This window comes from Bombyx mori, chromosome 14 (genome assembly GCF_030269925.1).
Source record: "Bombyx mori chromosome 14, ASM3026992v2".
NCBI lineage: Eukaryota > Metazoa > Arthropoda > Insecta > Lepidoptera > Bombycidae > Bombyx > Bombyx mori.
The window spans coordinates 1,729,027-1,756,035 of NC_085120.1; the positions used below are offsets into that span (position 1 = coordinate 1,729,027).

At 38.5% G+C, this 27,009-nt stretch overlaps 2 protein-coding genes across 3 annotated transcripts; one reads left to right on the forward strand and one right to left on the reverse strand.

Annotated features, from left to right (window-relative positions):
- Window positions 1-323: 323 nt before the first annotated feature.
- Window positions 324-6,568, reverse strand: LOC101740311 (tRNA:m(4)X modification enzyme TRM13 homolog). Of its 2 annotated transcripts, XM_004922803.5 has the most exons (7): window positions 6,085-6,568; window positions 5,692-5,729; window positions 4,789-4,976; window positions 3,429-3,623; window positions 2,464-2,691; window positions 1,495-1,616; window positions 324-754 (listed from the first exon to the last, which is right to left on the reverse strand). In XM_004922803.5, the coding sequence occupies exons 1-7, from the start codon at window positions 6,229-6,231 to the stop codon at window positions 365-367; spliced, it is 1,308 nt and encodes a 435-aa protein (XP_004922860.1). In that variant the 5' UTR covers window positions 6,232-6,568; the 3' UTR covers window positions 324-364. The 2 variants fall into 2 exon arrangements, with proteins under 2 accessions (XP_004922860.1, XP_012552705.1); XM_012697251.4 differs by lacking the exon at window positions 5,692-5,729 and having other exon boundaries at window positions 6,085-6,479.
- A 2,653-nt stretch (window positions 6,569-9,221) lies between these two features.
- LOC101739241 (prolyl 3-hydroxylase sudestada1) lies at window positions 9,222-18,913 on the forward strand. Its single transcript, XM_012696811.4, has 9 exons — window positions 9,222-9,565; window positions 9,781-9,944; window positions 11,090-11,377; window positions 13,215-13,403; window positions 13,931-14,089; window positions 14,584-14,727; window positions 15,001-15,154; window positions 15,231-15,448; window positions 15,518-18,913. Exons 1-9 carry the CDS (start codon window positions 9,334-9,336, stop codon window positions 15,791-15,793), a joined length of 1,824 nt encoding a protein of 607 aa, XP_012552265.3. The 5' UTR covers window positions 9,222-9,333; the 3' UTR covers window positions 15,794-18,913.
- The last annotated feature ends 8,096 nt before the right edge of the window (window positions 18,914-27,009 follow it).

Genomic DNA, 27,009 nt, shown 5'->3' on the forward strand with positions numbered 1-27,009 from the left:
ATACAAAATTGGTTTAACTTTTACGCTATCGAGAACGTTAACTCGCACTAAACACACCGATCATATTTTTTTAACTGATCTGTCCACCCAGATAGATACCATTGGATGACCTGATTTGGTGGGTAGGACAGTTATGTAAAAGGATACTCCGATCCCGTGTGGCGGCTGCGATGTCCATGGGCTCCAAAACAGAACAACTAGTTCAATAAAGGTGGACATCATTCGCGTTGCAGTCTTCGGTAACTGTTTAACACCCATGTCCGTCAGCTCTTGAATAAATCGGTTCTTTGTTGGATTATTCAACAAGTTTAAACTCATGGTAATAATTTACAAAACTGAATATATATATTTATTAAATAAACGTTCACATTTTCGTGGCGACTATACAGACGTTCTCCGGCGACACTCCGATGGGCACGTAGTGACACAGTTTCACGTTGAAGCCCTTTTCTTCTAAGTAGAGTTTCCTGCCCCAGTCCAGCAGCGCCTTAGCTCTCCTGCCGACCTGCTCCCTCTGCTCGCGACTGAGGCTGTGCTTCAGCTGTTCGTGGGTTGCGGCGGCGGGGGGCGCCTCGTCCGGTACATTATTGTCACAACCGACTTCACTGTTGGAGTGATCGGTTTCGGTCGTCGCTAAGTGCTCGTCGCTGGCCGGATTGTTCTGTCGGTGGAGTCGGTTGCGGCCGTCCCCGCACGTGGCCCAGGACACCAGCCCGAGCATCGCGTTCAAGTCTTCGGCGGTTACACCCATGTCCTGGGAACGTGTACATCATTTGACTTTGGATTCATTGTTATTATTATTTTAATGCACATTTCCATACTTACCTACCTTTTTTATTTTTTTAATTGCTTAGATGGGTGGACGAGCTCACAGCCCACCTGGTGTTAAGTGGTTACTGGAACCCATGGACATCTACAACGTAAATGCGCCACCCACCTTGGGATATAAATTCTAAGGTCTCAGTATAGTTACAACAGCTGCCCCGCTCTTCAAACCGAAACGCATTACTGCTTCACGGCAGAAATAGGCGGGATGGTGGTACCTACCCGTGCGGGCTCACAAGAGGTCCTACCACCAGTAAAGATTATAAATGGGAATATACTATCACAACGTCATTGTTAAACTGCATATGAAGTGTGTATACTTATATATTATAGCATAGCATAGCATTTATATTACATAACATAATTAATAGGTGTAATCTCGTATGTCCCCCTAATAAGGCGGATCACCCAGAAACATAGGCTTCTTCATAATTATAAACTAGGATTAAGATGATTATTAAACATGGAATACACGCAAGAAGACGTTTTCCCTTAACACCTCCTAAAGTACAACATTACATGGCGACCCTGCCAGCATTTACTGCACTGACTTGTTTATGTGCAAGTATATTTTGAAAATGTTGCTGTTAGTCGGATTTACCCTATTATATTTTATAGTAATATTAGCTACTCCACTCGTTTATTAGTCAGTGGTCGGTCTCGCCTCACCAGTAGGTGTCGGTTGCCGACATAAGCGGAGTATTCGCAGCGGTGGTGGCAGCAAGTCGCGATCACCACGCCTCTGGTCTTCCCCAGCACGCCCTCCGATGTCATGCACCGCAGCGCGTAGTCTGCCAACGATAGTTGAGACTGATGCATGTATATATACATGGCAGTAGGCGACGCTCGTGTGCACCGTAAGCAAACGGACAAATGGTCCGTATTTATCAAATGGAATACTGCGGCAGTGGTCGGCGCGGTCTGACACGGTAGGCAGCGGCTTGGCTCTGCCCCTGGCATTGCTGAAGTCCATGGGCGACGGTAACCATTCACCATCAGGTGGGCGGTGTGCTCGTCTGCTTACAAGGGCAATAATAAAAAAAAACACGCCATCTGTCAAACTGACGTCTCGAGGTGAATTGTTCCTCAGTTTGTCTGGTGAGCTGTTAGCTAGTTCTATGTTTTAATTAATTTTTGTTCACCGTCGCTCACGAGCTGTAGATCTCGACAATTTACAGAGAGGGTTGGCAAAATATTGTTACGCGCTGAGGTTCGGGACAAATAAATGTTCCAACAAAGTACAACTTAAAACTGTATTCAACACTCAGAACAGTTCACAAACACTTCAAAATTCTCAATTTGCTTCTTTCGCTTCGCTTCAGGTGATCCGTCCGCTGTTTCGCTTCGAGTAGTTCCGATTACTGACTGACTGCGTGCCATCTCTGCAATGCTTTTATAGCCGATACCACATCCCTAGAATTATCGAAAATATTCCACACAAGTCTAGTATTGTGTTTCCGTTATCTGACAATAGATGGCGTTGTACTTCTCGAGCGTTCTAGATGCTACTAGATCCTTCGATATTCGGTTATTCGACTATTCGGCGATAGACGGCGTTACTCTTACCGACGTAAAAATATGTAACAGTTAAAGCAATGAGGGGGCAAAATGTAAAGTGGTCCCTAGGAGGTCGGTTACCGGTGGCCACGCCGCACAGGTGCTTGGCCAGGCCCACGAGGCGGCGCGCGGTGGCGGCGGCCGGCACGCGGTGCAGCGCCAGGTGCGCCAACTCGGCCCGCAGCCGCGCGGCGCCCCGCCCCCGCAGCCGCCCGTCGCGCTTGTGCCGCAGCGTGGCGCGGTCCACCAGCAGCACGCTGGACCCCGCGCCCGCGCACCACGCCGTGTGCGCGTAGAACGACAGCTGCCCTGTCCGACATATCTGTATTGCACTCCCGGTCATCGTTCTCGTCGAACCCGTCGCTTGCGACGAAGGGCTCGGCGAGCATATTAACCCACAGACATAGCCCAGAGTTTCTCGCCGGATCTTCGCAGTGGGTCGCGTTTCCGACCTGGTGGTAGATTCTGCGGAGCACGGCTCTCGCTAGGGTTCGTGTTAGCAACAATGTCAGGTTTGAGCCCCGTGAGCTCACCTACACGCCCGGATCAGTTTAGGTAGGAAAAAAAAATTGCACTAGAGGGCATAATGAGCTCATGCTCCATCTGGCGTTATGTAGTTATCGAAACCCATAGACTTCAAGCCGGACTGCATGACTGCTTCACAGCAGAAACAGCCAGGATGGTGGCAGCTATCCATATGAGGTTAAACAGCCCCATTATTTTTTTAAGATACAAATTATTGTATAATCTATACGGTTAGCTTGGTATGGACATGTGATGCGTAGAGAGGGGATGCATGTGACTAGGAGACGTATGGAAATGGTAGTGTAAGGTAGAGGGGGAAGAGGTCGACCGAAGAAGACATGGATGGAATGTATGAATAACAATATGAGAGAGAGAGGAGTGAGTGTTCGGATAACAGCTGATAGAAGAGAATGGAATAGAAAAAATCACTGTTCCGACCCCGCCTAGTGGGATAAGGTGGTGACAAAGAAGAATAAGATTATAATATATATGTCTAACTTATAAATATTTCTTTATTATACCTTTGCCAGCTCCAAGTTCCACATAGCAAGTCTCATTATCCACTAGGTTCTCTTCTTCCACGAGCCATAACAAGCTAGATGTTTGCCGCAAATGTCGGCGGGAGCTCTCCTGCCGATCCGCCTCATTGAACTCTGGTGCTACAGCAGCATGGATAGCGCGCTCTGGTATTGATACTATGTTCGATTTGATAAATTCTGTAAAATTATAATGTTAGTTAAATTTTTTTTTCTTTCTTATTTAAATAATTATGAAGTCAATATATTATAGTAAGTCAATATAAACGGCCGTCTGGTTTAGTGGTAAGTGACATGGTCACTACACAAGGGGGTCGCGGGTTCGAATCCCGCCAAGGGAAGATATTTGTATGATAAATATAAATGTATTTTCCAGCGTTATGGATGTATCTTATATATACATATGTATTTAATATAAGATGTAAAAAATCTTACATTTATTTCCGTTACCTGGTACCTGTAACACAAGTTCTTTACGAACTTATGACGAGACCAGTTAACGTGGTGTGATTGTTAGTAAATATTTATTATTATTATTATGATCAGGAAAACAGGTTTTTCGTATTTCAGTGCGAAAATGGTTCTCCACTATTCTAATTTCTGTCTCAAATTAGTGTATCCAATGAAGACTATGTCACCACTATTGTATATGTTGTGCCACTCTTCAAATCACCCAATTACCAAGTAAAATTAACAATGTGCAAAAGTTTTAAAGAGACAACTATGCACATACCAATTTATTCAAATATTCTGCCAATACCAAGGACTATATAAGTATTTTAATTAAATGAAAATGTTTATTCTAAGCAATGTTTTTGTGTAATATTTAAATAAGATTTTTAAAAAAAACACCTTTTTCGATTCAAACAGATAGATCATGGTGTGGCTAATCTTAGTTTGTTAATATATGTATGATCTATTGTTAGCTCACTATAAATTTCATCTCCATGCACTTCATTACAATGACCGCATGTAATGAATTGAGCAGTTTTTTTTTTTTTTAATGCTTAGATGCGTGGACGAGCTCACAGCCCACCTGGTGTTAAGTGGTTTCTGGAGCCCATAGACATCTACAACGTAAATGCGCCACCCACCTTGAGATATAAGCTCTAAGGTCTCAGTATAGTTACAACGGCTGCCCCACCCTTCAAACTGAAACGCATTACTGCTTCACGGCAGATATAGGCAGGGTGGTGGTACCTACCCGCGCTGACTCACAAGAGGTCCTACTACCAGTAAAAAACGTTTTGTGCAATAGTCTCATTGTATGTGAATATAAATTAATATAAAATTATTATTACGAAAAAAAGCTTTAAAAATAAATAGCATTAACAACAACACTCACTGTCATATAATGAATTAACTTTATTTATGACCTGAATGATTATATCACCAGGGATCTCGCTGAGCAAAATTCGAGGAACTGCATTTGTTATCGGAGTATTGATGTTGTATTCAATGTAGGGCGGCTGGTCTTGTTGTCTAGCATTACAGATGGTTAGATGCTTTTCCAATTTGCTAATGTAGCATGTGCTGAAAATTGAGAGCTATAGAAATAACTGTGACAATTTTTTTTACTGCAGTGCTCAACTTCGATATATACGTTAAATGAAACCGTGGATCAAGCAAAGCCCTAAATTACTGATGAAGTACAGAAGGCCATGGATGTAGGTGCCTCTGTGTGTGGTTTATAGAAATAAAACATGTAACTGAAGAGTGATATGCATAAAGTATGTTAGATTATTACTGGTGGTAGGACCTCTTGTGAGTCCCCGCAGGTAGGTCCCACCACCCCGCCTATTTCTGCCCTGAAGCAGTAATGCGTTTCCGTTTGAAGGGTGCAGCAGCTGTTGTAACTATACTTGAGACCTTAGAACTTATCTCAAGGTGAGTGGCGCTTTTACATCGTAGATGTCTATGGGCTCCAGTAACCACTTAACACCAGGTGAGCTGTGAGCTTGTCCACCCATCTAAGCAGTAAAAAAAAGAAACTTTATTTTAATGGCTATAGTGGGTCAAGAGGTAATTTTGCAGTAGATACTCCAGCTTGTAATATTTTAATGGTGTAGAATTGAATTCAAAATACAAATTTTATTTAGAATAAGTAGGTATTAGAGACAGTGCTCTCTAGATTCACAGTTTTATGTTTTGGTATCTTTTATTTAAATGATTTGTGTATTTTATTTTTAAAATATTGTTATTTAAGTCATATTTATGGTGTCTCACTGCATTTAGAAACATTACTTACTGCTTAGGATCGTTGGGACATGCAATACGTTTGTCAGACTGGAAAGAAAGAAAAAACAATTGCAATGTGCAAACATTGTGTATTTAACTGATTTGCGTTTTTTTTAGGATTTTGAAATTTTTATATGTAATCCAAGACATAGTTTTTTAGTAAAAGGTTTACCAGACGAGCTTGTTGTGAACCCCATAAAAAGTGTATCTTTGCACATAAACATGATGATTGATTTATAAACATATAACACCTATTAGATTAGATTATTGTAGAAACATTTAGACACATCAGCGCAACCACAAGCACTCTGACATGAGTGTTTGAATATGAAAAAGGGGAAGACACCTTTCAAACTGGAAAAAATCAACAAATGTTTAGTTAATCAATAAATAAATAAAATACCAAGCAATCATTAGGTGGGGGTTGATGTTCACCGCAGTACTGATTGCCAGGACGCACAGTCATACGGCACAGCCGTTTTTTCCTCAGTACAAAGTACTGGCATTGAGGTCCGTTTGATTCCTTAGTAGAGTGTATATTTTTGGACATTTTGATGAAATTGAATTAAATTCAATGATATATGTATATCTACAGTCTACGTCTACTTAAGGTTCACACGTTATCATATAAAGTGATTTACATATGCACTTTATTTACAAATACAACAAAAAATTCAAAATCAATTTGAGGTTATCGACGTCCTACAACGTAGCACAGATTCATTAGTCTAGTCATAGATTATACACCTAATATACTTGAGTCTAGTTAACAAGTGCCTTTTTGGTCAACTTTTTTCAGAGTCTCCGAAAATTATGTTTGAGGTGTCATTCGATTCGGAATATATTATGTGTATAATCTATGGAATGGCATCTAGATGATTTTTGAAAAAAATGAAGTTCCGCATGCAAAATTTGCAAAAGTTATTAACAATTAACTAAAAAAAGGGGGGTTTAGTTTTTTGCAAATATCTCAAAAACTAATAAAATGATTTCAAATTAAAAAAAGATTCAAAGAGAGAAGGAATTTACCCAAAAAAACGTCCGTACTCCCGGAACTGTAGGACCAATACTTATAATTTTCCCAGAGGGATGAAAATACGGCCGAAAACGGGTACTCTGGCTTGTGTGAGCCACGCCTACTTGGGACACTTTATTAATAAAAATTATTTTAACATATTAAATATCAAATTTAAGAAATGAAAAAATTCAGGGGCTTACTGGATAAATAAACGAACAATAATCCGCCTGTTTTTTTTTTATCCCAATGTTTCAATTATTTGTGTACTGGTTAACTAATATTTTTTTCTGCTTGAACATAAACATTGCAAGTGTGGTAATTGTTAAACTATAAATTTGAATTAAAATCTTTGATACAAATAATGACTTAAAAAAAAGTTCCTTACAAAAAAAAATTTATTACTTAAATACGTATTTGTTAATTAACAATCATTTTCTCCCACTTCTAATTAATAATAAGGAATTTTTTTTTTTTTTTTAAACGTTATTTATTTTTCTTTTCGACATTCGACGAGTTCGATGAGGACGGTAACCCTAACCGGTATTTGAGAGGCCTAAAACCACTGAGAGAGCAACGGGGGATCCGTAAAGACATGTTTCATGGCTCCTCTTCACAATCGGCCATGATGGGCGATTATAGAAACTCACGATAGTGTAGAGGGCATAAATGTGTGTGATCGGCCATCATCGCGTATGATCGTGCACAATCGGTGTTGTGTCGGTAGATCAAAGGAATGATGGCCCATGATTGTGTGAGCGTCCCACTGAAGTAGGAAACCTAGCGTCCCCACCATCGCCGATTAGTCAGGATGTAGTTGTCTCGAGTGTGTGTCAATTGTGTCGACTACAAAACTATGGTTGCGTGGACCTTGTTTTGTTGTTGTTGTTGAAGTCTATGGGCTACGGTAACCACTCACCATGAGGTGGGCCATATGATCATCTGTCTACAAAGGGAATTTAAAAAGAAAAGGTTTCACGATTCTTTTTTCGCGCACATTAACTAAATGACTTCCATCATCGATATCTAGACGTCTTAACATATCAGTAGACAGTCAGTAAATGAACGTTCACGATTGTGTGGAGATAGCCCGATCATAGCGGCGATGATGGACGATCATTTGTTGGCCCATCATGGCCGATTGTGAAGAGGAGCCATCAGGCGACGACGGCTTTGCGTTGTCCCGTCGCGCGTCGTCTGGGTCGAATAGGTAATTAGCGGCAGCCACATTAGGAGGATTATCGTGTCGCTTTGTCGTAGTAGCGTTTTGAGAACCTTAAGATACTTTGAAGTCGTCGTGGCCTAACGGATAAGACGTCCGATGCATTCGTGCTGAGCGATGCACCGGTATTCGAATCTCAGGCGGGTACCAATTTTTCTAATGAAATACGTACTCAACAAATGTTCACGATTGACTTCCACGGTGAAGGAATAACATCGTGTAATAAAAATCAAACCCGCAAAATTATAATTTGCGTAATTACTGGTGGTAGGACCTCTTGTGAGTCCGCGCGGGTGGGTACCACCGCCCTGCCTATTTCTGCCGTGAAGCAGTAATGCGTTTCGGTTTGAAGGGTGTGGTAGCCGTTGTAACTAAAACATGAGACCTTAGAACTTATATCTCAAGGTGGGTGGCGCATTTACGTTGTAGATGTCTATGGGCTCCAGTATCCACTTAACACCAGGTGGGCTGTGAGCTCGTCCACTCATCAAAGCAATAAAAAAAAATTAAGTTTCGGCGCTAAATTTAGATCATCGTGGAGGTCAACATTCCTCACGTATCATGTGGTTTCGACGGCTAACCTGCAGAAACGGGATTGGAGGGCCTGGAGGGAGTTTATGTTCATGCGGACCGCGTGAGTGAACACTACACTTGCATAGGTCATGACAGAGCGTGTGCAAGTTTTGTAGAGTGTCGCCTTGTTTCGAGGGGACAATATGGAGGAATGTCATCCCTCTGTCTAGGGTGACGCCTAGGTACCTGGCCTTCGAGGCCCACGGTATGGGCTGACCAAAGATTTTGATGGCGGGAATGGAGTTACTGCGCGTAAATCGTGACGAGGTTCTAGCAGTGGTGTCGGGAGGACAACCCCTTTCAAAGAGCACGGCTGTGCTTTTCATAGGTTGATGTCGATGCGCCAGTTCCGGATCCACTGTCCTAAATTGGTGGCTGCGATCTGGGAATAACAGCAATTGCTACTCTGGTACGCTACGCGTAAAATGATAAAATTTAATATATTTGAAATTTAACTCTAATTACTTAAAGAGTAAAACTTGTTTATTGCATTGCTAATTAATTTCAACATAAACTGTATAGGGTTTGCACCCCATATTTGATTCAATGTCAACATGCACGATGTATTTTTAAATAATTATTTTGTAATATTTTTTAAAGACACATTATCATTACTAATAATGACAATTATAATACTTTTTTTATGAGTATGACAATATGTAATTTAAAAAAGTATAAACCAAAAGAAAATAGATTGATACTTGAAACTGGCAGTCTAATTATTCAGTCTTTGCCAAAATAAGCAGCAAGACGTCAACAATATTTTGAGGTTAGGCGTCTCGTTTTGGTTTTTCGAACGTTTCTGTTTTGTCGTGTATTATGTAGAGTATTGTTTTATAAAAATGAGTTCGGCTATCAATGATGCCGAGGAACCATCGAGCACGACTCCTGAAGACAATGCTGCGACCAAGAGTGAGGTCGAAAACTCGACTACGGACGATGTACGTCCACCCGCCAAGCGGCGTCTTTCTAGCACAGTTATTGAGATATCTGATACTGAAAGTGACGACTCTGATGTTTGTGCTGTGAATTCATATCAAGCATCTGCTGATGAAGTTAAAAGAATACGCGGAGGTGGGTTACTTGCTGGTTTGTGTGAGACATTGTGCCTTGTTAATATGGCGCGAAATTTAAATGTAGTTTTCATTTATTCCTTCAATGTTTTCAAACGTAGTAATTGCTCAAATTTATTTACTTAATAGTACATAATCGTAGTAGAGACAATATTTTAAAATATCACTAGCCAAACAATAACTTTAAATTATTAAATCAGGCTTATATTTTCTTAGATTATTCTTCATCATCATCATCGTCATCTGACTATAGTTCGGACTCTGAGTGTGAAGATGACTCGATTGTCTTGGAGGACAAGATCATAAGTAAATCAATGCAGCTACAACGTAACCCTAGAGCAAATAGAATGGAAGATCCCAAATTTAATATTTTAATTACAGTAAGTAGACAAACTGAATTGTCATCTTTTGTCAGACAAGTGTTAGTACTGGTGGTGCTTGCCAATAGCTTAAGTAAAAGGAAAGGAGCAATTGAATCCTTGGTTTTAAATCATGGATTTTCCCCACCCCAGCTAATCAGTGTTTAAACTTATATTCAATATTATTAAGTTAATTAGCACATTAGAATATGGTGTTGTCTATGAGTCGTCTATTATCAAAGGTGGCAATCTGTGCATTTGGACAAAAAAATGTTATTGATATGTCAATACAGATTGATTTGAATATAATCGTCTCCTTCAAAGAATACGGTTCAAAACCTGCATTAAATAAATGTTAATACTTAACCTGTTATTTATCTAAGATGTCGTTCAGAAGAGTTTTGTGACTGCCAATGGAATACAAAGTCAATAATTCGTTTTTTTGATTTACCAATTATTGTCTAAAAGTCACATTGCCGGCTTTGATAATAGTCGACTCATATAACATAATTCATAAAACATAAGTAATTTTTTTAGTAGCTTTTTGGAAAGTTTTTAATCTATATATTAATTATATATATTGAGGGATGAAAGGTTATTTGGCTTAAGCAACATATCTGCAACATAATAGGAGAGCCATTTAAAGCTTAAAATTTGGAAAAAAAAGATCATAACAAACTTCTTTAGCTATTTGAATGGGGTAAACTTAATTGGAGTTCAATTGAATTTAATTGAAGAACTTAATTGAAGTTCAATGAATTTCATTCCAAAAATATCGAATTGTTGATACTAATACCAAATAAAATGGTATTAATCACCCCTTGATGAAAAAAACTTTTCAATGCGTATTAAACTATTCAATATTAATTTTGAAATTAATATAACACAGTTAAACTTGTGTACTTAAAAGAAATATTAATTTAATTATACAGGGAATATTAAAAAGTTGTATTTTCTAATCACACAGGGGTCACCAGTTTGTAGGGAACTATAAAGATATTGTACTGGGTAGATATTTATGTTCGGTTGACTGATGGCTGAAATGTCAATTAAAGCTGGCTATAATCACCAAAAACTTGTAAATATGAACTGTGCAATCAGATTTTTGTTTGATTTCTTGTGTGACAGCTACATTTAGGTTATTATAAAATAAAAAAAAATTTCAGTCTCAAGAAATTATAGATGAGTTATCGACAAGTTGGAAAGAGTTGAAGAATCACACAAGCTCAAATGTGACAATCACATGTAACCCATTTAGATTGTGTCAGATACACAAATTTCTGATGAATCCTGACATTATAAATAATATTGTGGATGATATAAACACATTAGATTGGACTAGGAAAAAGATGGATTTGTATGAGTTCCACCAGACTACAGACCTGGCTAGCTTGAGCTGGCAGAGGAGTATTCGAGGGATATATGATCTACTGAAGACTGATGTTATGAATTGGGTTCGTATGATTAATTTTATAACTTTAGACTTATAAGTTTCTTAAACAAATTATTTTAGATTTTTGTACTGAAGGATTTGGTATTTATTGGTTTGCTTCAAAATGTAGAAGTCCATAATGATAGTACTAACTCAAGTAAGTTATACACTATCTTAACTGGCTATAAGACATAAAAAACCAATTTAACCAAAATACCAAAATCATAATTAAAAAAGCAAAAAGTCTACTAACTCTATTATTTACTTATATTATTTACTACAGTAACTTAATAACTAGTATTTTAAATTGTTGAGCTATAAAAGACCAGTTTTTCTAATTATAGATTAAATTTATTTGCCTTTAATTGTATTAAAATTTGTAAGTTTCCATTTGTGGCTGGCATTAAGTGGTTATTGGAGTTCATAGACATTACAAAGTAATTGTCTTATCTAATAACTGTTGTATTGCAGCCTGTAACCAGAAATAAATTCTCAGGCGATAATAGGCAGAAAGGTAACCTGTGCGGGCTTACAACATGCTAAATACAAAAACAATAAATAATAAGTGTTCAGAAACTATATATACTGAAATCCAAAATAAGATCAGCTTTCGTAGAGAGCTTGGATGTTGTGGGTTTTTACCCTTTTTTAAATCAATACATATTGAGTTGAATATAACTGAACAAACGGAATATTATGTTTAGGAGTGGGTAATATAAATCGTATCTAGATTCAATATCTATATATCGCAGCAATATCGTTGAATCCGATATCGCCCCGCACGAAATCTATATATCGATATCAGCCGATACACGATATAGCTCGATGTGATGCGCATCGGCATATCGTACCGATTCGTGAATCGAAATCTATGTATCGATATCAGCCGATACACGATATTGCTCGATGTGATGCGCATCGGCATATCGTACCGATTCGTGTATCAGCAATATTCGTTTGGTTCGTATCGAATCGGCCAGAGTGAGTGAGCGCACGATAGGGATATCATGTGATGAATGAAACAGAAACAGGCATTATCCATTCAATTGTAAACCTTATATTTAAGTACATATGTCTGTAGATTATTCTTAGCGTATCAGCAGGATACAATTTAGGAAAGAAGTTTCAACTTTCGACCCTAACTTGAATGCAGTATAGCCTATTTGCATCGTTGATTTCACGCGCTTTGACCTTGAACTAGAATTTTTGGACAAGTGTTTATAAATACTTAAAAGTTTTTTGTGTTTGATTTTTAAAGTACACATTTTTCTATTTTTAGTTGAATCCAAATAATTGAGTTTATTTCTTGTGTTTGTATTAAACTTTTGAAATATACACTCTTTTCGTATATTTTGTAATTTTAAATTAAGACACAAAATACTAAAAACTGAAAATAATGTAGCCAGTCCTAAAGCCTGATAAAAGCATGAAGGAAAGTTTTTTTGATATTTTTATTTTCATGTTCTTTTTATTACTTTAAAATCATATTATAAATTGATATCAGAAAACCAACCGTATAACGTTGACTTAAATCTATATCTACTACAATATTATATCAGCGTATCGTTTCAAATCTCAAATATCATGAATCGAGAAAATCTACTAGCATCCATCAATATATAGATTCAGAAAATATATAGATTCAATATCCGATATTGATACTCGATATATAGATACGATTCGATACGCGGCAAAACCGATATTACCCACTCCTAATTATGTTATCTTAGATTTTGTATTACCAGATGATTGATTTTCTACATTTAATGTTCTCTCACACTAATTCTGTGTGGTGAAATTTCACCATACCTGGTTTTCCATCTGAATATAAATAAAGTATATATTACATAAAATTTCAGGTATCAAAGGTAACAGGCTTAGAGCTGACGTCAGTATCAGCATCATGTTCACTTTATGGTCCGGGGGATCATTTGCTCGTTCACGACGACTTGCTTGGAGATCGAAGAGTGGCTTTCATCTTCTATCTTGCGCCCTGGACACTGCCACGGCAAGCAGTTGAGAATGGAGGAGGGGATCATAATATACAGGTAGTGTACCTCATTAAGCGGTCTGCATTTTTCTATTGCCCTTGAACACGGACCAGCATATCTCCACCTGGTCATGGTCGCCATTGCGTGTGTGCAGGTGCTTGTGTTACAGACAGGAAGCTTACAGTCATAGCGCTCAGAAGATACCTTGTAGGAGAATTTGTTCAAGATTGTGGTATAAACAGGAATACAGATTCATGGTAAATGATTTCTCAGTACTCTTCTCATGTACTAAGTGGAGCAAACCGGGCAGAATCTGCATAGTGCCCAGAAGCTTCAAATGTGTACTGACATGTGAGACCCATTCTGTAGAATCTTTATGTATTAGACCTGTTCTTTTAGATAATAGATTTACTGAGCCTGGTCTGGCTTTGCTGTGGTATGAAAGAATAAAACGCGGTCTTAAGGGCTTAAACTGAAAAAAATTTTAACTATTGCAAATACATACAGAATATCAGAACAAAAGTTCATTAGACAAACTTACATTAACATATTGTTATGATTTGGATTATTGGCTTTATCTACAGGTTGATGATCAGTGTGGAGGCTGGAAAGAAGAAATGGGTGGAGCCCTAGAACTTTTCGCTAAGGATGAGGAAGGTCGGCCTACAGAGGTGGTGCACCGAATATACCCTAAGAACAATATGTTAGCTTTCTTCAAAGTCGGTGTTGATTCATACCACCAAGTAAGCGTTATTTACTTTCAGTTGTTGATATAATGCTAAAATTGCTATTTTATATTAGCTTATTCAAGAAATTCATAATAATAATTTCAACACACAGTTTCAAATCTAATAAAAACATGTTCCAATAGCAAGATGAATTATTAATCAAAATAATAATTACCTAATGCTGTTGGTTCCTGTCAGGATATTAAGTGGAAACAAGAAATTAATGTTTTGTCATCGTTGCTTGGCATGTCTGAAAATTTCCAAGTTATTGAGACGGTTTAAAGTCAGAAAAAATTTACTTTAGCCGTTGAACTCATTTGTTTGCGAAATAACAAATATATACCTAATGTGGGAATTAACAATGTAATACAAAGTAAATATTGATGTCTGTGAATGTAAGTCTGCGGCTCGGTAGCCGCCCGACGGAGACCGCGAGCGTGCACCCGTTGTCTGGCAGACGGCGCGACTGTGATGTAGTCGCCCCCCTGTACCGATGCGCGTGCCCCCAGGTAAGCGAGGTCCTGTCGTTGGAGCTGCCCCGCCTGTCCATCAACGGCTGGTTCCACGGACCGGAGCCGGGCCCCCCGCCCCCCGCCGCGCCGCCCGCCCCCGCGCCGCCCTACCTGCCCCCCACACCCCCGCATTCGGAAGTCGTGAGTACAAAACGTATAAACTAAAACTTGATAGGACGCATTATTATGTGTACATTTATCCGCATGCTTGTTCTTAAAAACTGTCGGTTTAATTTAAAACAATCAGAAGTCTCATTGTAGCACAGTAATTTTTGTATTTAATTAATTTACTTCTCAAGGTAATTGTTATATATCTTTGACATTTCAGTCCAAGAATGAAAGTTAAAGGTGGCAATTGTACAGATGCAGGCAGTGAGTGCTTCTCAACAAACGTACTCATTGTTGTTTGTGCAGGTGCTATTGAACCAGTGGGTGGAGGGCAGCTACCTGTCGGCCCGCAGCCGCGCGCAGGTGCAGGCGCAGATGGAGCGGGAGAGCGAGGTGTGTCTGCACGCGCTGCTGCTGGACCACAAGTACCGGCAGCTGCTGGAGGCGCTGCGCGACCCGGGTGAGCAGCTTATCGCTATCGCTCTCTCATGTAGGACCCCGGTAACGTTGACTAAAGAGTATTTTGATGTCGCCAGCCGTGCCGTGGGAGCCGTGCGGCCCGTCCAACCTGCGCCGCTACTCGCGCGTGCCCCCCGACTGGCTGCAAGCCCAGGACAAGCAGCACCCCATCCGGGAGCTGGTCCAGTTGATCACCAGCAACGTGTTCTTCAGGCTGCTCACGGACTGCACGGACCTGGGGCTGGCCACCTGCGAGAAGCTGGAGGTGCAGCAGTGGACGGCCGGCTGCTTCACCGTGAGTCGCGCCGAAGTCTCCGCCCGCGAGTGTGCGTAGGGCTGCGCTAACGGACTGTCTCTGCCGCAGCTGCTGCCGCCCCGCGAGCAGTACCAGCAGGCGCGCCTGGAGGCCGTGCTGTACGTGGGCGCGCCGGCCCGGGGCTGCGCCCCCACGCACTACCTGGCGCCCGAGGAGGCGGGCGGCGCGGAGCCCGGCGCGCTGGTGTCGCTGCCGCCGGCCAACAACGCGCTCAACCTCGTGTACTGCGACGCCGGCGCCGCCTCCTTCACCAAGTACCTCGGCCGCATGGCCATGAGGGACCGCGCGCCCTTCTACATCGTCACTTGCATGTACAAGGAGTGACGCGCCCACGTCGGCGCCTTCATCAAACCGTTCGTATCGATACGACAATGAAGCTCACCACACTCTCAAAGAGATGAATACTCTGAAATAGCAGCACTAGATGCCGTTGGTGCGGTCCTCGCGCCGCACGTGCGCACGCTACTGTTGATACTAATCTCATCCGCACTCGCCGCAGAAACGGTCGAGACCGGCACAGCTGATGCCCATGGACTGCTGTCATCATATTCAGTATGTGGCGGCGCGGGGGGCACGTCTCGGACGATAAAATAGTCTACTATAATACAATAGCTCAGTAAAGTACTCGCATAACCCGAGTCATGAGTTCCCAGCCCGGGGGTCCCCCGGCTGACGTCACCAGCGCCCTCTGTACTGGGAACCTATGCGACGTGTGTACATTACACATATTCATTTATGTGACTAATGGACGTCTATAGTCTTAATAACGAGCTAAGCCCATAGTCAATGGTAGGTCAGCGGTCAACATCGCCCGCGGACATCATCGACGTGAGGATCACAGCACAGTCCGCTCCTCTCACTGGGAACTCATCAAACACGCCACACGACGAAGGATAATAAAATTAAAACATTCTGAATAAAAATTGTGATTATAAACTGTGTGATTGTGCAGATATATATTTTTGTAAAGACGCGCGATCCTAGTCGCGTACTTCAATGTCGACAAACGAAATCGGAATTGCCTTAAATATTTAGAAAGTTTTAAACACAATGTTACATCAGCCGAGGGCGGTGGCGGCGGTGGAGGGCCATACTTCACAGATAGATTACTCTAAAATATAATTGAAGGGATTAAACAAGAACAGTGTGCTTAGTGCGAGTTAACGTTCTCGATAGCGTAAAAGTCAGCTCGTATTTGTATGGAATGGGATCGTTTGCGTACGTTTGCCGCTAGGGGCGCTGTTCCAACTGCATACAAAATTGGGTTAACTTTACGCTATCGATGACGTTAAGAAACTCGCACTAATCATACAGTTCACTGGAGGTCGTCCCGCACCAATTAACGTTAGTACTACTAATAATTGTACACATATATATGTATATAGACAACAGGGAAGTTGCACTTTTTCAGCACTATTGGTGAATGAAATTATACAATTACAAAAATGTATTTTATCATGTGTAATTGAACCCAATAGTACATATGAGCTCGATTCTTGACACACAAACTTCGTTATGCGCTCAAAGATTCCAAAATTGGCTCAAATTGCAGGCGTTGTATCGACGGGAATATAGTATTAACAAAAAATAAAAACTAAAAAGTGTCTTGTGCAATGCAATGGTAACCGGCAACCACTTAACGCTATGTGGGCTCGTCTGCCCACTTATGACACTGAGCGGTAATTTTACGCCGCCGCCGCTCGCCTATAGAAATAAAGCTAAAAAATTTAAACGGACGATAGAATATATTTTTCTAAAAACAATAATCAATAATTTAAATAGAAACACAATATTTTCTTTTGCACATTTACTTCTTGACATTCTTATTACAATAGACGAAAGAGAATGTGAGTGTTTACATACTTTGTATTAAATCGAAGAGCCTCAAGCATCTAGGTTACGGATGATCGATATTAGAAAAAAATCGATGTTAACATCGATTATCGAAAAGTATCGATGTACGATAAACATTGATGTCTAAAAGCATCGATGTTTTTGGTAGGAAATTAAACTGTCTATTTTATTTATTATACATGTTTATTATTAGTTAAAACTACGTTTTACGGATTATAAGCGGGCGTTCAATTATTGGGCTTGACTCCGACATCACACTTCACAATTTACATTTTCTTAATTTTACACACGTTTATGTAGTACGGCTTACACCGATTACGTTAATCAGTGTCATCTAGGGAGTCGCTAGCTAGAAAGTACATCCACCGTTAGATGGTCCTAAAAGAGATATGGACTATTCGATAATTCGATATTTTTTAGTCATAACATCGTTGTGTCGATGTTATGACTAAAAAATAAAACAAAACAAAACAAAAAAATCGATGTTTTTTAGCTAATCATGACATCGATGTTTATTTAATATCGATGAATATTGACCATCCCTAATCTAGGTAGGTAAGCATGCAGGTCGCCGCGCAGGAAAGCCGAAAACAATACTCGAACCCGGACCGGTAGCGAGGTATTAACATCAATCGACAATTTTCATTTACTTTAAGTCAAAATATTTTTTTAAAAGTCATATCTAAACGCAATGTAATATCCACCTCTACTCGAGGGTCATTGAACTTGCGCGGCACTTGTTTTTTTAAGTTACATTGCGTGCTGTGAAGTAGAAATTTGTTTGTAATTTTATTAGCCTGTCTTCTGCTCCATTTCGGTTAATAATTGCCTTACACAGCCTATTTATTTATTAATAGTATTTGGCCAAGAGTTTTGATATTTTTCTTGTAAAGGTGGGAAAATAAAGCAGTTTCGATTTTTTTGTACTGGTAACACAGGCTGAAGCTCGTCAATAGTTACCGAACAAAAAAGAAAGAAAATACATTGACAAAATGCAGAGAAAATAATATTTAATTATCTTCGTTTTTACCTATTTATATACGGATTGGTTACTACATAGTCAATATAGATATAATATTTTTATATATTTATAAACGAACAAAGCTGTTTATAAAAAACTACTGTATTCTTATGGTTGCATCGACACTGCCGCTGCAAGTAATATCTCAATAACTTTTAACACAAACAAACACCAGTCGCGTAAGGTTGTGTTATATGTAATTCCGTTTCTTGGTGTAAGTAGTTTATTTTCCTTAGTACAACCCTAGGCCCGGACACTAACTTATAATTTCAATTTGTTTTAAAGCATTTAAAAGCTTTGAAGAGAAAAATGAAATGAATTTCAATCGTCATTTAATTTCTGTAAAGTTAAAATAAAATATTAATTTAATTTTTTTTTATATTATAGGTTAAATGAAATAAGTTTAAATTTAATGATGGAATAATTAGCGTAAGCCTTTACGTTTGTTTTTGCTGTTTATTTTTAAAAAATGTCAACAAAAAAACTAATCTATGTATAGATTAGTATTATATTTTGTAAATATTGTGATAATTTAAAAAATAATATAATGATTGGATATGTATGTATAATTTTTGTTTTATTGATCCATTACTTAAGCTGGAAGCAGTTCATCAGATGGCGATTCGCCACCGGTGCTCACGTCAGCAGTAATGGGTCAGTTGACTCAGTGCGGAAGACTTGGATCCGTGGAACCCAAGATGGAGGACATGGAAACGTATCAGAGACCCGTACGGGATTGTCTTAAAGTCGAATTAGACAAGTGAATCAGTTCACAAAAGTGGCTAGCGACGACCAATGTATCTAAATTTTCGCTAAAAATTTTTGTTTTATTAAAAAGTTTTTAATTTTAGAAGATTTAATGTGAACGGTCCTACCGGTTCCTGACACTCTCATATACAGTGGTGGTCATATATAAATAGAAACACTTCTTATGAATAAAGTTTAACTTCAACATATAAATTTCGTAAAAAATATACACATTCAATAATCATGCAATAATATAGCCACTCAAATAAAAAAAACTCATTAAATGCATAAAACATAAAACATATCTTACTTTTAATTACAAAATGAGTCTTACATAAGTAGAAGTTTATTTTCTGTTACTGGTTTGGAGAATAACATTTCTTTCTTGGCTTTTTCTATTATTTTGGCGGCAATTCAAAATTTAATCATGAATGAACAGTTTGCTCGAAGAAGGAATAGCATCGTGTAATTTAAACCGAGGCCTTTTTGTACTTTCTATGGTTCAAATAAGCTGATTTGAATTCCATCGAATTATTCTAAATTAATGCTTGATAATTAAAAACAAAAATCATTAGTATTCAAAATTTATCAGTAATCACCAGTACCTATTTACTTTACTGTTTATTTTTCTAAATTCTAAACCTTTATAGAATCCGTGGATGCATTGAGCATTTAAACTGTTTAAGACTTGTCTGTGAAAACCAACAAACAGATGGCGTTAGTAGCATTAAAAAAACAGTTTGATATGATTGTAGAAACTTCTCGAGTCTTGTCTTCGAGTTAAGTGGCGAATATAATTAGAAATATGCTCCTAAACGTTTTGAAACATCGAGGAGGTAATTGTTTACGTTGTAGTTAATTGGGATTTTACGAGTGATAGTAATAAAATTATATCCCGAAATCATATTCTAATAAGTTCCAGAAAAAATATTTTTTAATATTATTTTTGGGAGTCACGGATTACTTGACTGCATTTTTTTTTCACGTATACCATGGTGGTCATATAATTAAAAACACTTCTTATGAATAAAGAAAGTATAACTTCAACGTACAAATATTCGTAAAAAATATACACATTCAATAACCAATAATCATCCAATAATAAAGTCACTAAAAAAAACTCATTAAATGCTTAAAATATAAAACATATCGACGTTTGAAAAGCGACAATAACTGCTTTCTTTGTACATAAATGATAGGCAATAAGCATATTCGATGCGCAAAAAATATATATTTCTAGGGCTATTAAAATCATTTCAATCCTACAGGTAGATTCGTTAAAATATTTTTTTTTTCAGGTATTTCAACTTTAAATTAGTCTACTGTAAAGTTCACGCATTGTCGCTTAGTCACGTTTGCCTTTCAAGCGTCGATATCTTACTTCTAATTATAAAATGAGTCTTACACACAAGACTTTATTTTCTGTTATGCCGCTTCGTCGTAATCGACGAGTTCGATGGGGACGGTGACCGGTACTTGAGGGTCCTAAAAGCACCGAGAGTGAATCCGGGGGATCCGACAAGACATGTTTCGCGCGACGGCGGCTTCGCGTTGACCCGTCGCGGTCGAACAAGACAAAATGTCGACAAATAACAAACAGTAATCCGCGACCACGAGAATTGTTAAGCATTCGATATGCTAGAAATCTATATCTTCTTCTATACCTAGTCTTGCCATAAATACTCGAGACAAAGGAAAAAAAAATTCTATTGCAAATAACATGTACCTATTACTTTTACAGTGTGTTAGTTTAATACATAAATATAAAACAATTTAAAGTATAAACAGCTTATTCGAAGTGGTCTCCATTGGCTGCAATACAGTCCTTTAAACGTTGAGGCCAGTTATCAATAGAAGCACGCACTCTTTCCATGGGAAAAATTTTCACTGCCAATCGTACGGATTCTTTTAGGGACTCCAAATTATCATGGCATTTAGAGCAAGCCGTACTCTCTAAAACTGACCATAAATCATAATCCAGCAGATTAAGATCGGGACTAGAAGACGGCCAGTCTTCAGCTCTGATGAAGTCCGAAACGTTCGTTTCCAACCAAGACTGCGTAGACCGAGCTTTATGACCTGGCGCCGAGTCTTGCTGGAAGGACCATTCTTGATTATTGAACATGGTGTTGTTAAGGAGCTTCACTACCTTCTCAAGAATAGTATCTTGATACTCTTGTGCCGATGTTTTGATACCTTTTTCACAAAAGTATGGCTCAGTCACTCCTTCATAGCTAATACCCCACCAAACCATCACTGAAGTCGGATAGTGCCTACGTTGCACTCTGTCGACTAATTGGGAAGCTTCCTTAGAGCTTTGAGCATAAATACGGTCATTTTATTTGTTAAAATGTTGCTCAATTGTAAAAATTTTCTTATCCATAAACAAAATTTTTCTATGACCTCCCTTTGCGTACTGCCTCAGTAGTTGTTTCGATTTTACCACCCTATTCTCTTTTAAATTATCAGTTAAGAAATAACCAGTACGTCTATCATAGGCTGCAAGTCCTAAGTCATCTTTTAAAATACGCGACATGGTTCTAGGTGCTATCTTCATCTCCCGAGATAAAATCTTTTGCTTTCGGACAGGATTTCTTCGAATTCTTTCCCTTACTGCTTTGACCTCCTTTTTCGTACGAACACTACGTGGACGGCCAGATCTTTTGCTGTCACAAACAGAGGAGGTCTCCTTGTACCTATTAATAGCCCGGTACACAAACATTTTACTAATACCAAGCGTATGGAGAGTTTTAAAAATTGCATTTGGCTCCATACCTACTTTGTGTAATGCAATCACAGCGATTCCGTTCTCTTTATCACCTCACTCCATTTTAATATCGCAAAATATTGTAGTACAATGTATTGGCGCCAAAATGAGAAAACTCAATCCAAATTCAAATGTAATATTTTGTTTATTTTTAATTGTAACAGTATTTATGGCCAGACTAAGTATATATAAAAATGAATTGCTGTTCCTTAGTCTCACTAAGACTCGAGAACAGCTGGACCCATTTGGCTAATTTTGGTCTTGAATTACTTTTGTAGAAGTCCCGAGAAGGTTTAAAAGGTATAAATATGAATATGCTCGGAATTAAATAAAAAAAACAATTATGTTTTTCCTTTGATGGGGGACACTATTCGGATTCCGGACAACACGGATTCCTTTTGTTTGTTTTAAATTTATTTTATACAAAATTTTAGGACTTTTATTTCTCGATTGAGGCACTACGATGTCTGCCTGGTCAGCTAGTAATAAAATGAAAATTAACGCGAGATTAAACAATTCTCCTCCAATCGATCGCTCATTGCTGATATTGTAATGTGATTGCGTCCTATGGATCGTCTTCCATCCACTTTACCCATCATTAGTAGATAGTCTCTGGTCAAATTTTAGACTAAACAATACAAGTATTTTTAACAATGTCAACGAATTGAAAAAAAAACAATTATTTTAGAAAAGAAAGACTAATATTAATATCTAATCTATATATAATAGATTACTATATATTATCAACGCTATATCTCTCTTCAAACGATGGTCAAGCCGCAGACAGCAGCATGGCTGTGCCTCTAATAAAGACAATACTAATATGGATATGGATATACCTTGTAATACATCGCGGGTCGAACGCATCGAGCGCTATAAATGAAAAGGGGTCAGCCGGAGATGATCCGTCTATATTAAAGAACTCTTTTGAGAAGCCCTTTAATTTTCTTTTAGATGCTCCTGCTCGTATATACGCTTCAGTATGCGACCGATAGTGACCGTAACAGTCAATCGACAAAGCAATTTTAGATCGAACAACTTTTTTCCTACCTATTCTAGTAAGCTCGAGGGGTTACGCTAGATTCGCAGAACGTGTAGGTGAGCTCACGGAGCTCTAATCAGAGGACGTTGCTAACACTAGCCCTAGCAAGAGCAGTGTCTCGCAGACTCTACCACCGGATCGTAAACGCGACTAACTGAGAAGATCCGGCGAGATACTTTGTGGGCTGTGTCTGTTGATTAATTTAGTCGCCGAACCCTCCGTTGCAAGTGACGGATTCGTCGAGGACGATGACCGGTGCTTGAGGTACCTGAAAGCACCGTTAGTGGATCGGGAGGATCCGTGATGACGTGCTTTGGGCGACGTCGATTGTTTACCATTACGAATAACAGTTCCAATGTGAACAATTGCTGTCTGCTTTAGTATATAAGACAAGCCTTTTAAATAATAAAAATATAATACCTTTTTTTTGTTGCTTGGATGTGCGGACGAGCTCACAGCCCACCTGGTGTTAAGTGGTTACTGGAGCCCATAGACATCCACAACGTAAATGCGCCACCCACCTTGAGATATAAGTTCTAATATCTCAAGTTTAGTTACAACGGCTGCCCCACCCTTCAAACCGAAACGCATTACTGCTTCACGGCAGAAATAGGAAGGGTGATTGTACCCACCCGCGCGGACTCAAAAGAGGTCCTACCATCAGTAACATACATACTTTTATACATTTAAATATATACATATATACATAAGAATTAGATCATTATTAGATCTTTTTTCCCATACATAAGAATGGGAAAAAAGATCTAATAACTAATTATCGGCCCATCTCCATCCTTTGTACATTTGCTAAAGTCTTTGAAAGTTTAGTTTATACTCATATTTACAATCATGTAAGAAACCAGCTGCCCCGATTTCAGCATGGCTTCATGACGAAGCGGTCCACAAATACGAATTTATTTCAATACGTAGATGATGTTGCGGTCATCGTTGACAACTCTGGGCAAGTTGACGCAATATATACTGATTTTTCTAAGGCCTTTGATAAAGTTAACCACAGCATTTTACTAGAAAAACTACATCAATTTGGTATCGAAGTTCCTCTGCTTAGATGGTGTTCTTCGTATCTAAACCAAAGTCCATCACAGGTTGTTATTGACGGTCACAGTTCCAATCCATTCATAGCTTCTTCGGGTGTACCTCAGGGTTCCATCTTGGGTCCACTATTTTTTAACATCTTTATCAACGAAATTACAAATCTTTTTAAATATTCTACCTGTTACCTATTTGCTGACGATCTTAAAATAATGCGTGTTATAAATGATGTGAATGATGCTGAACTATTACAGAGAGATATTGATAAATTGGTTGATTGGTGCCAAATTAATAAAATGTATTTGAATATTTCGAAATGTCTACATATAAAATTTACATTAAAACGCAATATAATACCAACACAATATCATATTTCAGGGGAATGCTTGAGTGAAGTTTCTCAGACTCGTGATTTAGGGGTGGAGCTTGATACCAAGCTGAATTTCACTAAGCACATTGACAAAATTATAGATGCCGCGAACAAATCACTGGGTTTTGTACTTAGGAATGGTAAGGAGTTTAAGAAGGTTTCCACTACGCTATTGCTTTACAACAGTTATGTTAGAAGCAAACTTGATTACTGCAGCACTGTGTGGTGTCCTACATACAAAACCCATATTAACAGGATTGAGAGAATTCAAAAAAAGTTACTTCGCCACATGTCGTACCGTTTTAGGCCGCCTAATTATGTTGAATCTTATGTTGATAGGGCTAAATATTTTAAAATGCAAACATTGAGTGATCGCCGCGATATGTTAGGCTTATGTTTTTTACATCAAGTTATGAGCGGTACTGTCGACTCCCAATTCATCCTCAATAAATTCTCTTTGAAGGTGCCATCTAGGTTACCTCGTCGCCCCGTTGCTCTTTTCAGCACCCGCTTTAGCAGAACCAATCTAGGCAAGCACTCACCTACTCCTCGTCTAACTAACCTTTATAATAATCTTGTTAGAAAAGTTGAAAACCTTGACATATTTGGCGATTCCCTTCCAATATTTAAGAACAAAATTATAAAAAGTTGTTGTTGAACCTCAGCCTCAGCCTTGGTCTGAGTACTTGGGTATTACTGCCCTTGTTGTCTTTCTTTTGTTTTTAATTTTTTATTATTATTAATAGTATTATTAAATCTCTATTAATATATTAATGTAATGCATGCTGTGATTGCCTATAATTAGAGTTGCAGTTATCAATTGCTCTATACATGTCAATGTTATTTTATGTCTTACTGTAAACCCTGTCGGTAATCCTTAAATAAATAAATAAATAAATAAATAAATAATAAACACCTAGACGAAGAGTAAACCTGTTCATCACACGATTGTTTATCCGATGCGGGTATCGAACTCACGACCCTCTGCGCAATAGTCAGGCGCGCAAAATACTGCACCACCGTCAGTCATAGCTCTTTGGGACATATTATCTCGTTTCAACGTGAAATTGATTAATTATTCTTGTTTGTTTGAAGCGATGGAATGGAATTCGACTATACGAGTAGAAGAAACATAAGATATAAAGAGAGAGGTTTATCATTTCTCCAATATATTAATATGTGAAGCAAAAACTTTGTATCCCTTTTTACGAAAATTGCGCGGACGAAGGAGTATGAAATTTTGCACACTTATAGAGAATATAGAGAAGAAGTGCACAATGCTAATATTTTTTCGAAATAATGCATAAAAGATACATTAAATCAATAAAGAAAACATTACACACACTACATATCATGTATTTGACGCACACACGCATGCATACTATTTATAGTCGAATTTCGACTACTGCGGGACCTCTAGTTTCTCCAATTGGATCATCTAGAATATCACCATTGGTTGACCGGTGGAAAATGCCTTAGGGGTTAAGTTCGCCGTTATACTTTTGTGCATAAATCTGAATAAATCTCCACAACGGATGCAATGGCAGAAAAAAATAAGCATTTAGTGAAGTCAAAACTTCTTGTGATAGGTTTGTGAGGGACATCGCGCTGATTGACGCCCTGGGGAGGTCCTTTGCTTGGCGCCGTACGTGACGTAATACCCACGTCACAGAGATGGGCATTTTGGGAAAACTGATTTTGGCGTTACGACACGGTATTCTTGACGGGGTGGGTACGCAGAGGAAGGATTTGTTTGTTATATATTGAAATGGTTATGTATGATATACTTAGTCTGGCCATAAATACTGTTACAATTAAAAATAAACAAAATATTTCATTTGAATTTGGAATCTGTCATTTTTATGTTTGCTCATTGAGTTCTCATTTTGGCGCCAATACATTGTACTACAATATTTTGCGATATTAAAATGGAGTGGGGTGATAAAGAGAACGGAATCACTGTGATTGCATTACACAAAGTAGGTATGTAGCCAAATGCAATTTTTAAAACTCTCCATACGCTTGGTATTAGTAAAATGTTTGTGTACCGGGCTATTAGTAGGTGCAATGAGACCTCTTCTGTTTGTGACAGAAAAATATCTGGCCGTCCACGTAGTGTTCATACGAAAAAGGTGGTCAAATCAAATCAAATCAAATCAAAAGAATTCGAAGAAATTCTGTCCGAAAGCAAAAGATTTTATCTCGGGAGATGAAGATAGCACCTAGAACCATGTCGCCTATTTTAAAAGATGACTTAGGACTTGCAGCCTATAAGAGACGTACTGGTAATTTCTTAACTGATAATTTAAAAGAGAATAGGGTGGTAAAATCGAAACAACTACTGAAGCGGTACGCAAAGGGAGGTCAAAGAAACATTTTGTTTACGGATGAGAATTTTTTTACAATTGAGCAACATTTTAACAAACAAATATTCACAAAGGAAGTATTTACATCTCTCTTACTCTCACTTAGTGCTTCTTATTACTCGGTTTCTTATTTGGTATAGGGCCATGGTTACCATACGCCTTATAGAACCGTAAACGTATCGTTGAATTGGCAAAGCCATAGAAAACATTAATTTATTTTATTAATTAACGTTGCGGAAATTCAAAGACATCACAAAATGGCAGCATAAGGGTATCGATACGAAGCTATACTGCGCTATGCTATGCTCTGTTTACTCAAT

What these genes read in the sequence shown, in the direction of transcription:
- LOC101740311 (XM_004922803.5), bottom strand. Translation starts at nt 6,231, where the DNA reads ATGTCCAAAAATATACACTCTACTAAGGAATCAAACGGACCTCAATGC. An exon ending in CCTGTGCGGCGTGGCCACCG is followed by an intron (nt 1,617 to 2,463) that starts GTAACCGACCTC and finishes TATCGTTGGCAG; the next exon opens with ACTACGCGCTGCGGTGCATG. An exon ending in TCGGCAACCGACACCTACTG is followed by an intron (nt 755 to 1,494) that starts GTGAGGCGAGAC and finishes ACACGTTCCCAG; the next exon opens with GACATGGGTGTAACCGCCGA.
- LOC101739241 (XM_012696811.4), top strand. Translation starts at nt 9,334, where the DNA reads ATGAGTTCGGCTATCAATGATGCCGAGGAACCATCGAGCACGACTCCT. An exon ending in GAGGGGATCATAATATACAG is followed by an intron (nt 13,404 to 13,930) that starts GTAGTGTACCTC and finishes CTTTATCTACAG; the next exon opens with GTTGATGATCAGTGTGGAGG. An exon ending in CACCCCCGCATTCGGAAGTC is followed by an intron (nt 14,728 to 15,000) that starts GTGAGTACAAAA and finishes TTGTTTGTGCAG; the next exon opens with GTGCTATTGAACCAGTGGGT.